This window comes from Cyprinus carpio, chromosome A6, assembly GCF_018340385.1.
Source record: "Cyprinus carpio isolate SPL01 chromosome A6, ASM1834038v1, whole genome shotgun sequence".
NCBI classification, from domain to species: Eukaryota; Metazoa; Chordata; class Actinopteri; order Cypriniformes; family Cyprinidae; genus Cyprinus; species Cyprinus carpio.
The window spans coordinates 5,748,372-5,764,616 of record NC_056577.1 but is presented as its reverse complement, the minus strand read 5'-3'; the positions used below and the strand labels follow the sequence as shown (position 1 = coordinate 5,764,616).

The following is a 16,245-nucleotide window of genomic DNA, read 5'->3' as shown; positions in this document are numbered from 1 at the left end:
CGCCTACGATAATAGTTGTGTCAGTACTTATGGAATGCTTGATAGGAAGTCAAAAGAGCCCACTCCCAATAATCCAAGTATGATGTCAGATCATTTTTCCATGTTAAGTCTATGGGATGACACATTTTTTTTTGCCCGCGGTAAGAATATCGTACATCCGAATAATAGAAAAGAATAGTACACTTCTCCTCAATAAGCCGCACGATTTGTGCACCTCATTCATGGGTGTACGGCAAACAGTGCAGGAGGAGTAGCTCGCCAGCGCTGAGTTTTCAGGGCGAATAGTAATAGTAACACTAGAATGTACATTTCCTGAAGAAAATGTGAGTGGTGCTTGCAGTTTCAAAAGAGGCAAAACTCGGCCCTCAGTTGCTTAGGTCTTTTTATAGAGTTCATAGCCTGATTTATCACTCAGCTAATCACTATTAGCATGTAGCTATTCACTGCTAGCATGACTAGCATGTTGGAATTCCAGTTTGCTAGCATGAGTCAAAAGAGCCAACCGTCATGTCTGTACGATGTTCTGATTCAGAGATATAGGTCTTGCAAAACGGTTGCTAGGGTACTCTCCTTGGTTGCTAGGGAGTGGCCTGACAGCCTCCCAATGATGATACTCCAAAGGATGCTTGACAATATAAGCCAACCCCCCATGTCTCTACGATGTTTTATGCAGAGATGTTCAAAACCGTTGCATGCAGAGATATACTCTGTTTGGTTGCTAGGGAGTGCAAAATGACGATACTCCAAAGGCTGCTTGCCAATGTAAACCAACCCCCATGTCTGTACGATGTTCTGATGCAGAGATATAGTCTTGAAAACGGTTGCTAGGGTACCGGTTTGGTTGCTAGGGAGTGGCCTGACAGCTGCCAATGATGATTCTCCAAAGGCTGCTTACCAGTATGAATGATATAAACCAACCCCTATGCCTTTATGACATTAAGATTTGAAGATATCCCTCTATGCTTTGGGTTGCTAGGGTGAACTAAATGGTTGCTAGGGCGTGGGCGTGGCTATGAAGTCTTGAAGGTGATTCGTGATTGGCCGTTTGCTGCCCCGAGTAAAACGAGACCACCCTCATGTTTCTATGACACTTCTATCCAAAGATATTAATTTGATCTTTTTCAATGGAAGTGTATGAAGCTTGTTACTAAGGGACCCTAAATGGTTGCTAGGGCGTGGCTTGACTGCTTCACAATGATCCTGATAGACTGATTGGTTGTCTGAGTAAAATGAGCCCACCCCCATGTCTCTATGACACATTGTGATCCAGAGTTATGTTCAATGCAAAACTCCTAGGTAAAGTACCATAGTAGGAAAAACGCGCTGTTTCATGGGCGATCCCTCACCATAACATGTCTATGGGGCAACTTTGGGGGGCTCTTGCGCCCCAGGGGTACAACTTATACCCCACTGCGGGGTATGTTCTTGCACAGCCTGATAGCCTCTCCAAATGTGGTGATTCACATGTTTCTGCGAAATTCTCTCTCGGAGCTAAGATCCGTCAAAGTTGGCCGCAATGCATTGTCTATGCGATTTTTCGGGCGATATTTCGCCCGGTGTGCGAACATCGTACGCCCGATCGCTTATAAAAGTCATAGCACACCATTCCCGAATAGGCCGCACGATTTGACACCTCTTTTGCGGGTCTGTGACAAAAACTGCGGGACTAGTTACGCGCCGAAATCTGTACGGAAGAAGAGAAGAAAAAAAGAAGAAAGAAGAATAAGTATGTGAGATAGTAATAGTGATGCTTTGCCTTCGGCAAGCACCACTAACTAGAATGTACATTTCCTGAAGAAAATGTGAGTGGTGCTTGCAGTGGCAAAAATCGGCGCTCGGTTGCTAAGGTGTTTCTATGCGGTTGCTAGGTTGTTCTGGGTGGTTGCTAGGCAGTTGCTATGGTAACCTGGGTGGTTGCTAGGCAGTTGCTAAGGTACTTGGGGTGGTTGCTAAGGTGTTTTTAGGCGGTTGCTAGGGTGTTCTGGGTGGTTGCTAGGCAGTTGCTATGGTAACCTGGGTGGTTTGCTAGGCAGTTGCTAAGGTATTTGGGGTGGTTGCTAAGGTGTTGCTAGGCGGTTGCTAGGGTGTTTTGGGTGGTTGCTTGGCAGTTGCTATGGTAACCTGGGTGGTTGCTAGGCAGTTGCTAGGCAGTTGCTATGGTAACCTGGGTGGTTGCTAAGGTATTTGGGGTGGTCGCTAAGGTGTTGCTAGGCGGTTGCTAGGGTGTTTTGGGTGGTTGCTAGGCAGTTGCTATGGTAACCTGGGTGGTTGCTAGGCAGTTGCTAAGGTACTTGAGGTGGTCACTATGGTGTTGCTAGGTGGTTGCTAGGGTGTTTTGGGTGGTTGCTAGGCAGTTGCTAGGGTGTTCTGGGTGGTTGCTAGGCGGTTGCTAGGCAGTTGCTAAGGTATTTGGGGTGGTTGCTAAGGTGTTGCTAGGTGGTTGCTAGGCGGTTGCTATGGTAACCAGGGTGGTTGCTAGGCAGTTGCTAAGGTATTTGGGGGGGGTTGCTGAGATGTTGCTAGGCGGTTGCTAGGGTTTTCTGGGTGGTTGCTAGAATGTTGCTATGGTAACCTGGGTGGTTGCTAGGCGGTTGCTAGGCAGTTGCTAAGGTACTTTGGGTGGTTGCTAATGTGTTGCTAGGCGGTTGCTAGGGTGCTCTGGGTGGTTGCTAGGCGGTTGCTATGGTAAACGGGGCAGTTGCTATGCTGTTACTAGGTGGTTGGTAGTTGTCACAAATGGTCACTATGTAGTTTATATAGAGTTCTTAGCATGGTGTTAGCCAATTTGAGCACTTAGCTAATCACTATTAGCATGTAGCTATTCATTGCTAGCATGACTAGCATGTTGGAATTCCAGTTTGCTAGCATGAGTCAAAAAAGCCAACCGCCTTGTTTCTACGATGTTCTGATTCAGAGATATATGTCTTGCAGGACGGTTGCTAGGGTACTCTGTTCGGTTGCTATGTAGTGGCTTGGCAACTGCCAATGATGATACTCCAAAGGCTGCTTGACAGTATAAACCAACTCTCATGTCTGTACGATGTACTGATGCAGAGATATAGATTTTGAAAAAAAACGGTTGCTAGGGTACTCTGTTTGGTTGCTAGGGAGTGGCTTGGCATCTGTCAATGATGATACTCAAAGGCTGCTTGCCAATATAAACCAACCCCCATGTCTGTACGATTTTCGGTTGTAAAGATATAAATACTTACTAAATGGTTGCTAGGGTACTCTGTTTGGTTGCTAGGGGAGTGGCCTGACAGCTGGCAGTGATGATTCTCCAAAGGCTGCTTGCCAATGTAAACCAACCTCCATGTCTGTACGATGTTCTGATGCAGAGATATAGATCTTGAAAAACGGTTGCTAGGGTACTGTGTTTGGTTGCTAGGGAGTGGCCTGACAGCTGCCAATGTAGATACTCCAAATGCTGGTTGCCAGTATGAATGATATAAACCAAACCCTATTCCTTTATGATATTCAGATTTGAAGATATCCCTCTATGCTTTGGGTTGCTAAGGTGCTCTAAATGGTTGCTAGGGCGTGTCTATGAAGTCTTGAATCTGATCCGTGATTGGCGTTTGCTGCCCCGAGTCCAACGAGGCCGCCCTCATGTTTCTATGACACTTCTATCCAAAGATATTATTTTTATCTTTTTCAATTGAAGTCTATGGAGCTTGTTACTAAGGGACCCTAAATGGTTGCTAGGGCGTGGTTTGACTGCTTCACAATGATCCTGATGGACTGATTGGTTGTCTGAGTAAAATGAGCCCACCCCCATGTCTCTATGACATTGTGATCCAGAGTTATGTTCAATGCAAAACTCCTAGGTAAAGTACCATAGTAGGAAAAACGCGCTGTTTCATGGGCGATCCCTCACCATAATATGTCTATGGGGTAACTTTGGGGGGCTCTTGCGCCCCAGGGGTACAACTTATACCCCACTGCGAGGTATGTTCTCGCACAGCCTGATAGCCTCTCCAAATGTGACAAAAACCTGCGGGACTAGTTTACGCGCCCCAGCAATGTGTACGGAATTCTATAAGAAGAAATAGATAGAATAATAAGTAAAGTGAGATACCTACAAGTGATGCTTTGCCTTCGGCAAGTCACCACTACAAACTAAGTCTGGAGCACTAGTAATAGATGATGCTTTGCCTTCGGCAAGCACCACTAATAATAAAAGTTTGGAGCCAATAAGTAATAGGTGATGCGGCTACTTGCCTTCGGCAAGCAACCTCACTAATATATTTAAACTAGTAAGAATCCAAGAATAAGTTGGCCGTTTTCTCAAGCCCAACTTAATGAAGCATAATTTTTTCTTGAAGGCAGCCTGTTAACAGTCTTTTTTTGGCATAATTTGTTTTGATCAGTTTTTCCTGAAAAAAGTTACGGTCATCAGTGTCCATAAGGATACGTTTTCCATTCGTGTTTTTATTGAACCAAATGTAATTCCATACATTCTCTAACCTACAGTGTTGTATTTGCCTTGATAACATGTTAAAAACAATCGGAGACGATATGACACAAACCGGTCCAGAGACATTTACAATAAGCAAGTAAATAAGAGAAAGAAAAAACAGTAAAATGTAAAACCTGTACTCAATAAATAAATTATTAAATAACAAATAATGTTTCATCACAAATAACCTATATTGATATTCATTAAATATGTTGATAACAACAATGTTGATATTTGTCTTAAATAAAATTAATATTACATTCATTAATAATGTCAATTTCCTGCACATGTATTAAACGTCCAAAAACGTAGCTTGTCCGACGTTCAAATGTTGAACTCCATATCGACGTCCAAATGGGGTCTTGGTTAGACGTCCAAATAGCGGACCTAGTTTGCACGTCGTGTAGACGTGCAGAATTGGTCTTGGACCGACGGACGCAATGTAGACATAATCTGCACGTCCGTCAGACATCTAATGTTTAGTGGGATCAGTCCCAAAACAAACAGACACACATGGCCAGGGAATATTCTGGCAAACCGTTTACCAATCACGTTTCGGAATCGGCAAAGCAAACTGTGGTACACGCCACTACCAACACACGATGGGTAACTCACAAAGCACATTAATCCTTGCTGTTTTCCTATCACGATACCATAGACAGTACGAGGTTGAGAAGTAGAAGGGCAACAGTTAAAACATTTCAAAGTAAAAGTTCATGCAAACAGATATTAATAGACAAGTTTCAGTCAAATATTTATGGTTATAGCAGAATCCAGTGTTAAAGTAGAGCGCAAACAATTATATTTGGAACATTACAATATTGTATCCAATATGCGGTCACTTCAGCGTATTCATTCCCGGGCTAAAGAACACACTTTTTTAGGGATCACATCCATAGTTATGCACAATGAAGAATACAATATACAACAAACACAATATAAGAAATATTCAGATATAGTTTAAATGTCCTTTGAAATAACAATGAGCACTTGTATTGGTATGCTGGTAATTTTAAGTAGATCATTAATTATTAAATACATTTACATTTAAATCATTTAGCAGAAGCTTTTATGCAAAGCGACTTACAAATGACGACAATAGAAGCAATCAAAACCAACACAAGAGCAATAAAGTTCAAATGACAAGCCTCAGTTAGCCCAATGCAGTAGGTATATATAAAACACACATCCATATCATGTATATATATAGATGTTTTACATCCATATCACACACATCACTCACATACACAACCACACAACACACACACACACATTCCACAGGGGGATGGTGTGGTCATTTTATAATCACACCACATCACACACACAACAACCAAAAGCTTACGTTATAAACCGGAACCACAAAATTTTGTCTAAAATGCTTTTAATTAGGAAAATTTGCATTCTAAAACTATATTTTTTTTAAAAGCTTTTTATCTGAATGGAGGATTGGGTCAATACTGCTACATTAAACAAGAGATTTTGCTATCAATGTTTTTTTGTGCTGGCACCACGGTTGGCTGGTTTTGGAATGTCTGGATTTTAAAGATGATACATAACAGCACTGCCCGTGGATGGCAGCAAATCCCTGTTTAATAAATTTTATTGAATCATGTTAAATTAAATTGATTCACATCAAAATGGTTGAATAGGCTTCTTACCCACTTAAACAAGTATGGTAAGTTGAATGTGGGCTCACAACGATTCGTTCAAAAAACTGATTCATTCAGATCGGTTGTGCACATGCAGTTACTAGGTATACTACAAACAAAAATTAAATAGCATATAATATGTGCTGATATTCACAAAAGTACATTGCTTGTGCAATGACAAAATATAAAAATAGGCCTACAATCTCACTTACGTACATATCGTATTTTTTCGGTTCATTGCTTGAATTAAAGGGCCTTTAACTGAATTCTAATGGTTCTTCATTCACGCATTCAGGAATGCTTCTGGTGTCTCTTAAGAATTGGTGTTTTGTGTGTGTGGTTTTTTTGCAAATCTTTCAGGGACTCAAGATTCCTCACAATTCAGGAATGATACAGCACACTCATTATGTCAGGGGAATGTCTTTTAATTCTAATCAAGGAAAAATCATACCTTCAGTTTCCCATCTTTCATCTTTTAAAGAACTTCAAAAGTTGAGCTTGAACCACTTTGCATGAAAAATGATCTGAAACTTTTTGTTCACGCTTGTGCGCACTTGTAAATACCTTGACTCTAATTGGTCACTCTCCCGTTGTTTTTATTTGTGAATGTATCTTAAGTAGAGAATTTTAACCCACTATATTTAGCTTTGCACGATATTCATTTACATCAACTTGCTAATACAGAACATTAATTAATCTAATATAGCAGGGGCTGGAACTGGGGGGATGCTTTTTTTCATGGCATCCCACCAGGTGGGATGCCATTCCCCCAAAGCATCCCCCCTCACCAGCCCCCCTAGATAATATATTCTGGCCTATATAAACACACATACAAAGAAAACAAAATAGAATAAAATAGAATATAGAAAGCTATGATGGGTTTTTTTTTTTTAAGAAAACAAGCAGTTATTGAACGAATAGAGAGTGCGGTAGAGTCAAGTGTTGCGCATTTAAATGTAGCAACATGTAAACAATTTTTCATGCAACTGGTTTTTACAGTTACATTTTGTGGCTTTATGAAGAAGGAAAAGAAGTATGGTTTTCTCTTGAATGGGTTTTAAAGACATTTTCCCTGACGTCATGCAAACCAAAGTCACATTAGGCGCCTTGATTGGTGAGGGGACCTGAATCCTGATATGAAAAAAGTCTTTGAAAGACCCATTAAATAGACACATCCAATTATTAAGAGCCCAGAACATTCACTGTATTCGTGAATGAAGCCCCATTAGAATCTTGAACGAATAGCCACTTATAAAGGCTTCTTTATTAACACAATGACTTACCGACACCTAGTGGCGATATTAGCTACGTAAGTATCATAAAGTAGACCTATCATTTCATTTTGTCATTACATATTTCTATATTACAAATGTTATATAAAAGTATAGAATCTCATTTCATTATACATTGTGAATGAATATGTTTTGCATGTTTTGAAACGTCTGATCAGCATTAAAACTGGTCCATTCACTACGTTTCTAAGTGAATCACTGATTTAATGAGTGAACAGCTTTTGTCATTTGACATGTATTCAATTAACATTAAACATTTATTATTTAACATTAAGGATTTGCTGCCATCCACGGGCAGTTTTATTAAATCTGTCTTTATGGTTAAAAAAACAGTTGCCCCTAATGGGAAAGGTGCCAGCACAAAAAAACATCTCAGCAAAATATTGTTTGTTAGCAGGTATTGAAGAAATTCATGATTTAAGAAAAATAGCTTAAAAATAATAGTTTTGGCGAATGTTATAATGCCAAATTTTTAATTTAATGAAAAACTTTTCTTAGAAAAATTTTGGTATTTACTTTGTATAAGGCTACTGGACAAATTTTTATACCCCCCCAAGAAATGTGTTGTACTAATATATATATGTTGGAATATGTTTGTGTGTCGTGTGTGTGTATATGTGTGTGTGTGATATGGATGTGTATTTTATATATAGAAATATATTAAAAACAAAAATAAAATGACTATCCTGTACGGCCTACTGCATTGGGCTAACTGAGGCTTGTCATTTGAACTTTATTGCTCTTGTGTTGGTTTTGATTGCTTCTATTGTCGTCATTTGTAAGTCGCTTTGCATAAAAGCTTCTGCTAAATGATTAAATGTAAATGTATTTAATAATTAATGATCTACTTAAAATTACCAGCATACCAATACAAGTGCTCATTATTTCAAAGGACATTTAAACTATATCTGAATATTTCTTATATTGTGTTTGTTGTATATTGTACTCTTCATTGTGCATAACTATGGATGTGATCCCTAAAAAAGTGTGTTCTTTAGCCCGGGAATGAATACGCTGAAGTGACCGCATATTGGATACAATATTGTAATGTTCCAAATATAATTGTTTGCGCTCTACTTTAACACTGGATTCTGCTATAACCATAAATATTTTGACTGAAACTTGTCTATTAATATCTGTTTGCATGAACTTTTACTTTGAAATGTTTTTAACTGTTGCCCTTCTACTTCTCAACCTCGTACTGTCTATGGTATCGTGATAGGAAAACAGCAAGGATTAATGTGCTTTGTGAGTTACCCTCGTGTGTTGGTAGTGGCGTGTACCACAGTTTGCTTTGCCGATTGCGAAACGTGATTGGTAAACGGTTTGCCAGAATACCCTGACCACACATGAACCAACACCGAATACAGGGACAAATTTAAATATATAAATACAGGAAGAGCTCTGACATCACTGTAGTTCAGTTAGAGACTCAGAGAAAGTGAAACTAACTTGATCAGCAACCATATTGACTCCTGAAACGATCAAAACAACAGAATACTGAATCGTTCAAAGAACCTTGTGGACACATCTGATACTCACAGGTAAGTGATAGAAATATAAGAGAGATTGTCCTGAACAGGTTTCTAATGGATCTGGTCTGGTTTAGTAGGGTTTATGTCAGACTGAAATAAGCTGAACAGAAGCAGGTTTAAGCGTTTCAAATACTCGGCTGCTCTAGTTGATTACTGCACTGAAATGATATCAGAATTATATTAAACAAATTTTGTTGTTTCTAAAGATAGATTTTGTGTGTGTGTGTGTGTGTGTGTGTGTGAGTGTGTGTGTATGTGTCATTGTCACATGACATGAAGACTGAACGAGATGTAAATGACCTGCAGACAAACTGAACACAAACCTGCAGATGAAAATCACTTTAACATTAAACAAGATGATGACTCTTGACCATATATATATTTTTTCTGAGAGATGTATGCAATTTTCTATAAAGATACATATAAAGAGAGTGAGAGTGAGATTAATATAACTTGCTCTTTGTACTCTCTTTAATCTTAACAGCAGGTCATAGTTCAGATCGTTCAGTGACTCACTGTGTTTCAAATGAATGATTGTGTTTCCTTCACTATCACTTACATGAGATTTAAACACTTTAATGTAAATATTGATTTGGTTTGATCCAATTTGTTTCAAGTCAAAAATGAAAAAAAAAAAAAAAAACTTATACTGTAAAAAAGGGGCTTTTTTAAGGCTTGAAGAGTTAAAGAACAATGGCAGAATCTTCACCAACATCAACAAAAGCAAGAAAACCCAGGGGACTAAATTTTGACCATAAACCACCATGTAAGTCAAAAATCCAGAGAGTTTATGAATGAACTTGACTTTTCTCAAATAATATTTAATATGAACAGCAGATAATAAAATAATTTCAACTTGAATCAATAATTATGGTTCATGTATTAATTTATTTGGTAAGTTTTCATGTAATGAGCTTCACATTAGGTTTCTGATCAGCTTTTCTGGGTTCATTTTGCAATAATGACCAGCTGAATGTACAGTACATGATTTCATACATATTCAAGTTTCTCCAAAGTCGCCATTCTTTGTCTCTAGACACTCTTTACATTCAACCAGTGTAACGAGGAGTCAGAGACATTCGGATCCATGTGCAATGTTTATTATGACCTCGTAGTGACAACAGGCAGGGTTCAGACAACAGCGTCAGATATTTCAGAGACAGTCAATATCAAGGTCGGTTACCAGGCTTGAATCGGAGCAGGCGGCAGACAGTAAACAGGTCGTACACAAAGCAGAGGATCGTCAGAATCAGAACAGTTCAAGGTAATACACGGAAAGGCAGACAGGGATAACCGCTCAAAATTGCAAGACGGGCTAAACAAGACTTCGCAATGAGTGAGTGTTTGGCTTCAGCTTGTATAGGGCGTGGAATGAGGAACACCTGGTGGTGATTAGTCTGAGGTACGGGGCCGCTGGGTAATGTAGTCCATGAGAATGTCAGTACTCAGGTGAAGGTGCCCTCCGGTGGCCGTAGGAGAGAGCCACAGAGGCCTGGGTCGTAACAACCAGCTTCATGAGGTTCATTAAAAACATTATTGGAGTTCACACTAATCCTAAAAAAAATGTCTCTTTCCAGCAATGTCATCTTCCAGTGGTTCACTAACTGAGGAGCTTCAGTGCTCTATATGTCTGGACGTCTTCACTGATCCAGTCAGCACTCCATGTGGACACAACTTCTGCAAGACCTGTCTGAATAAGTGCTGGGACAACAGCCAAACCTGCAGCTGTCCATACTGTAAAGAAACATTCAAGCAAAGACCTGATCTCAAGATTAATACCACACTCCGAGAGATTGTAGATCACTATAAAAAGAAAAGTCCTGAGAAAAAGCCTGAAGTTCTGTGTGACATCTGTGAGGAAAGAAAGCTGAAAGCCCTGAAGTCGTGTCTGGTGTGTCAGAGCTCTTACTGTGAAACTCACCTGGAGCCCCATTTGAGAGTGGCAGGTTTGAAGAAACACAAACTGATGGACCCTGTGAGTAATCTGGAGGACTATATATGTCAGAAACATGAGAAACCTCTGGATCTGTTCTGTAGAGATGATCAGACATGTGTGTGTTCAGACTGCTCTGTGAAAGACCACAAGAACCACAACACTGTTACTATAGAAGAGGAGAGTGAAGAGAAGAAGGTAGAAGTTATTATAATTTTAAAGTGCTCATATCATGAGGAATCAGATTTTATTTCCTATTTTGAAATAAAAGTCCACTATGAAAACATATTGTAAATTTAATCTCTGTTATGATAAATGTGTCTGTGTTGTTCTCTCTATAGACTGAACTGATGAAGACACAGAAAGACCTGCAGCAGATGATCCAGGACAGAATCAAGAAGATTCAAGACATCAAACACTTCGCAGAAGTCAGAAAAGTGAGATTAAAATAATGTAATGAAATAAAAGTAAATATTTATTATATATAATTTTGATGCATTAGTTTATTTGGGTAGCTATTTTCCATTCTGAAGGGTTCATCCCTGTGCCATGATCTCTTTGAAGGGTTTACCCTCCAGAGTGAGAGCTTTGAGGGAATGAAGGGTGTAGGGACCAAAACCAGTTCCTTAGAACACACTTCTGTGTCATCTTACAACATCTGTTTCACAAATAAAACATGCAGAAAAATCATAAGAGTGAAAAATGTCCATCACTTTAACCCTTTCAAAAGAGCCCTATGAACACCCTGTGTATTAGTGGTGGGGATTTTACAGTGACTCCTTCTGAAGGTTACATTGTTACACCAGTAGATGGCGACAAATGACTGTGTTTATGGCTGAGTCATTGATTTTGAATCATTCGCTCAAATGATTTATTTTAAAACAACAATGAAATCACCACTACAATTTGTTGCAGTTTTGTTTGAAACTAGTATTTTCAGTGTTTGAAACAAATACAAACAAGGCAAATGTAAGTTACTTAATATTAACTATTTTATTGTTGCACACTTGCAGTCACACTGTTAGTCTGAATATCGACATGGCTGTGATTACCTGATCACTAAAGTAATATCACACCTCTCCTCAACGTGATTGAAAGACACATGATCTGAGGAATCATTCAGTGCAAACGGTGCAGGATGAAGTTTATACTTCAGTTGAAGTATGAGCAATAGTAACACTGATTCTGATCTTAGTAAACACTGCTTATAATTTGTTGACTGTCCTGGTTGACCAGAGAAACACAGAGAAGGAGAAAGCAGCTCATGTCGAGCTCTTCACTGATCTCATCCGCTCCATTGAGAGATGTCAGACTGAACTGCTGGAGATGATGGAGGGGCAGCAGAAAGCAGCAGAGAAACAGGAAGAGCTGATTGAAGAGCTGGAGCAGGAGATCACTGAGCTAAAGATGAGAAACACTGAGCTGGAGCAGCTCTCACACACTGAAGATCACCTCCACCTCCTACAGGTCAGTCAACATGATCTCTCTGATCAATGATAATGCAGGATATCACAGCATAACACTCCCCATGCTGAAGGATTTCTCCTCTCTCCTGCTGTAGATTCACTCATCCCTGTGCAGCTCTAGAAACACCAGGAACTGGCCTGAGATCAGTATTAAGACTCATGAGAGTCTGGAGACTCTGAGGAGAGCTCTGACTCAACTGAAGGACACAATAGATGAGAAACTCACACTAACTGGTACATCAATACACACACTGATCAGATAGAAACATGATGATGTACTCAATTCTTTAAATATAAGCTTAAGATCTATTGATGTTTTATTATATTGACTCTCTACAGAGCTGAAGTGGATGCAGCAGTATTGTCACAGAATATTTGTGTATTGTAAAGTTTTGATTTAATTTCTCTTGTTTTCTCAGTGGATGTGACTCTGGATCCTGATACAGCTCATCCTAAACAAGTGAGAGATGGAGACATTGATCAGAACCTGTATATATATTTATATATATATATATATATTACACACTAGCAAGCATATCATTACTGTCCCACTAGCCATCAAGTAAAGGTCAGCGCAGGAATGCGCCGCAGGAAGGAGCCGTGGAAGATCAAAGCGAGTGTTTCCCTCAATGAAGATTTTTTTTGTCCCACACTGAATAAAGCGGAGAAGGCCTGGAAACCGTCAGTGAAGCGCAGTGACCGCACCGATGAGGACAAGTCAGAGTTCTTGAAGACGCAGGAGCTGTACAAACGTGTGTGGAGAGTGTTGAATCAACTGACGCCGCAGATGTTCCAGCCGCTGATGAAGCAGGTGATGAAACTGACCATCAACACAGAGGAGCGCCTGAAAGGAGTGATCGACCTCATCTATGAGAAGGCCATCTCTGAGCCCGACTCCTCTGAAGCCTGCGCCAACATGTGCCGCTGCCTTATGGGGGTGAGTGTGAGCCAAAGCAGCTCCTGCAGCGTCTAGTCTGTGTTTTATCATCTGTCTCTCATCGCAGCTGAAAGTTCCCACCACGGAGAAACCTGGAGAGACGTTGAATTTCAGGAAGCTGCTGCTGAATCGTTGTCAGAAAGAGTTTGAGAAGGAAAAAGATGATGATACGTTTGAGAAGCAGAAGGAGCTGGATGCTGCTACAGGGGTATGAACAACACACACACACCTGAGTGGACTGATATGTAGGGGGTTGTGGCAGGGCAGTCTTTTTTTGCATTTTTTTTATTATTATTATTTAAAATTGTGATTTAAATTTTATTTATAAAAACAAATTTCAACTTCCAGGTTTGCTGGGCTTGTTTGTTGGGCTGCACAATTTAGTCAACTGTTTTTGGTGATTATATGTCAGTATAACTGTTGTTCTTGTTATTATTACTTAATTATACAATAAATATTACAAATGTAATATTTCACTGTAATATTAAAAGGTAAAAAGAAAAATATTTAAGAATTTGAAAAAAGAAATGTAATAATAATAATAATTTTATTTTATTTTACAATTGTATTTTATTTTTGAAGGTGCAGGTTTTCTGCTCTTGTTTAGCCATTTTTTGTGTGTGTGTAGATATTATATTCATATGGGTTAAATTTTATAAAAAAAAAAAAAAATATATAAATATAAATATTTTTTAATAATTAAAAAACATAAAAAATATAAAACAAAATAAGAAATATTACTTTTGTAAAATTTCCCTGTAAAATAAAAGACTATTTAAGATTTTTATTTTTGATTGTAAAATAATAAAATTATTATTGTTGATATTATCTAATAAAAAATATAACTATTATTATTGTTGTTATTATTTAAAAAAAATAAAATAAATAAATACTACTTTTGTAATATTACAATGTAATAATAAAAATTAACAAATGTTTGAGAACAAATATTATTTTTATATTTTTATTGTATTAGTATTGATGTTTGTTTTTAGTGTTCTTTTTTCTTTTTCGTATTTAATTATTTTGATCATAAATCAGTATGACAATTGTTATAAAAGTTTGAAACAAAATAAATATTAATATTATAATAGTTAATTGTAAAAATAAACAAAAATTTACAAGCAGTAAACTGTAAAATTACAATACTAATATTTATGGCTGGCTTAATATCTTCATTTTTTTCAAACAATAATTCATGGGAAAAAACACCCTTCATTCTAACACATGCAGTGTATGTTTTTAAATAATCTGCAGCCTTTGTCGTTTTTATAATCAGCAATGTCAAATAGCACAACATTCTGTCACGGTTGATTGCTGTTTTAAACGTATTATGATTTGCAATTACGATTAATTTAAAGAAGACAGTATGCAAATATGTATATATTTATATGTATATACTTCTATATTTACATAGTACTAAGGCATTTATTGTTTCACTTCCTGTTTCTGCCCCTTCAGGAAGAGGAGAAGCAGAGGTTGAAGGAGGACCTTGAGGATGCCAAAGAAAAAGCCCGCCGACGGTCTCTAGGCAACATCAAGTTCATTGGCGAGCTGTTCAAGCTGAGGATGCTGACTGAAGCCATCATGCACGACTGCATCGTCACACTGCTTAAGAGACACGACGAGGAGGAGAGTCTGGAGTGTGTCTGCTGCCTGCTCTCCAGCACCTGGAAACATCTGGACCACGAGAAGGCCAAGGTGACACACCAAAAATAAAAAAATAAAAAAATAAATAAAAAATGTAAATTATAAAATCTAAAATTATGTAAATGATACAAAAATAAGAAAGGGTAAAAAGTAATAAAAACAACAGAAACATACAACAAAATTAAAAATTAAATTATAAAATCTAAAATTATGTAAATGATACAAAAATAAGAAAGGGGGAGTGAGGCAAAAAATGTATTTTTATTCCATCTTTGTTAGTGAGTGAAGTGATGTTGTGGCCAAGTATGGTGACCCATTAACAAAATACGACATAAACACTAAACACATCCAAGTTCACACACACAGTAGTGAACACACACACACGGAGCAGTCAGCGCTCAGTGACTTGTTCAAGGGTTTCACCTCAGTCGTGGTATTGAGGGTGGAAGAAGGTGCTTGTCATTCTCTCTCCACACCGACAATTCCTGCCAGACATGAGACTCAAACCCCATGACCTTCGGGTTACAAGTCAGACTCTCTAACCATTAGCCCACGACTGCCTCTCACGGAGCAGTTTATAACATTTATATATATAATAACAATTGTTTGTAAAGATTATTTAAATGTATTAAATTACGTATAATTTAAGACTCGTACATATATTTTTTGTCTTTTCAGCCCCGAATGGATCAATATATAAACACGATGGAGAAAATTATTAAGGAGCGGAAAACCTCTTCCAGAATTTGCTTCATGCTGCAGGACGTTCTTGATTTACGACGGTTAAACCGTGGAAATAGACTCTGAGTGTGTGATTATTTACTTCCTTATTTCTTATTCATGGCATTATTGTGAACAGTTCATTAATGCACATTATTCTAAAATAAAATTTTTGGTGCTTTAAACTTTTAATTAAAATGAAATAACTCGAAACTAAGGTAAAATTTGGGAATATAATGTTTTTTTTTTTTTAATGTTTTTGAATGAAGTCTCTTCTGCTCACCATGTCTGCATTTATTTGATCAAAAATACAGTAAAATTGTGAAATATTATTATAATTTAAAACAACTGTTTTCTTTGTGAATCTCTGTTAAAATGTAATTTATTTCTGTGATCAAAGCTGTATTTTCAGCCTCATTACTCCAGTATTTAGTGTCACATGATCTTCAGAAATCATTCTAATATGATGATTTGCTGCTCAAGAAATCTCAGCATTGATCACAGTAATAAATTACAGTTTAACCGAAATTCACATAGAAAACAGTTGGTTTAAACTCTAATAATGTTTCACCATTTTTTCTGTATTTTTATATGCAATTATTCC

The 16,245-nt window shown here is 38.0% G+C and overlaps 2 protein-coding genes across 2 annotated transcripts; both read left to right on the top strand.

Moving 5' to 3' along the window:
• The first annotated feature begins 8,605 nt into the window (after positions 1 to 8,605).
• LOC109066968 (tripartite motif-containing protein 29-like) lies at positions 8,606 to 12,863 on the top strand. The gene is made up of 6 exons (XM_042759177.1): positions 8,606 to 8,944; positions 10,513 to 11,066; positions 11,210 to 11,305; positions 12,105 to 12,335; positions 12,430 to 12,568; positions 12,754 to 12,863. The coding sequence occupies exons 2-6, from the start codon at positions 10,515 to 10,517 to the stop codon at positions 12,861 to 12,863; spliced, it is 1,128 nt and encodes a 375-aa protein (XP_042615111.1). The 5' UTR covers positions 8,606 to 8,944; positions 10,513 to 10,514.
• A 51-nt stretch (positions 12,864 to 12,914) lies between these two features.
• Positions 12,915 to 15,984, top strand: LOC122134220 (eukaryotic translation initiation factor 4 gamma 1-like). Its single transcript, XM_042759176.1, has 4 exons — positions 12,915 to 13,271; positions 13,339 to 13,479; positions 14,733 to 14,972; positions 15,600 to 15,984. Exons 1-4 carry the CDS (start codon positions 12,915 to 12,917, stop codon positions 15,726 to 15,728), a joined length of 867 nt encoding a protein of 288 aa, XP_042615110.1. The 3' UTR covers positions 15,729 to 15,984.
• Positions 15,985 to 16,245: the final 261 nt, after the last annotated feature.

Excerpts from the sequence above, each read along its gene's own strand:
- LOC122134220 (XM_042759176.1), top strand. The coding sequence starts at position 12,915 with ATGCGCCGCAGGAAGGAGCCGTGGAAGATCAAAGCGAGTGTTTCCCTC. Across the intron at positions 13,272-13,338 it reads TGTGCCGCTGCCTTATGGGG|CTGAAAGTTCCCACCACGGA; the intron begins GTGAGTGTGAGC and ends CTCTCATCGCAG. Across the intron at positions 13,480-14,732 it reads AGCTGGATGCTGCTACAGGG|GAAGAGGAGAAGCAGAGGTT; the intron begins GTATGAACAACA and ends CTGCCCCTTCAG.
- LOC109066968 (XM_042759177.1), top strand. The coding sequence starts at position 10,515 with ATGTCATCTTCCAGTGGTTCACTAACTGAGGAGCTTCAGTGCTCTATA. Across the intron at positions 11,067-11,209 it reads AGGAGAGTGAAGAGAAGAAG|ACTGAACTGATGAAGACACA; the intron begins GTAGAAGTTATT and ends TTCTCTCTATAG. Across the intron at positions 11,306-12,104 it reads ACTTCGCAGAAGTCAGAAAA|AGAAACACAGAGAAGGAGAA; the intron begins GTGAGATTAAAA and ends CTGGTTGACCAG.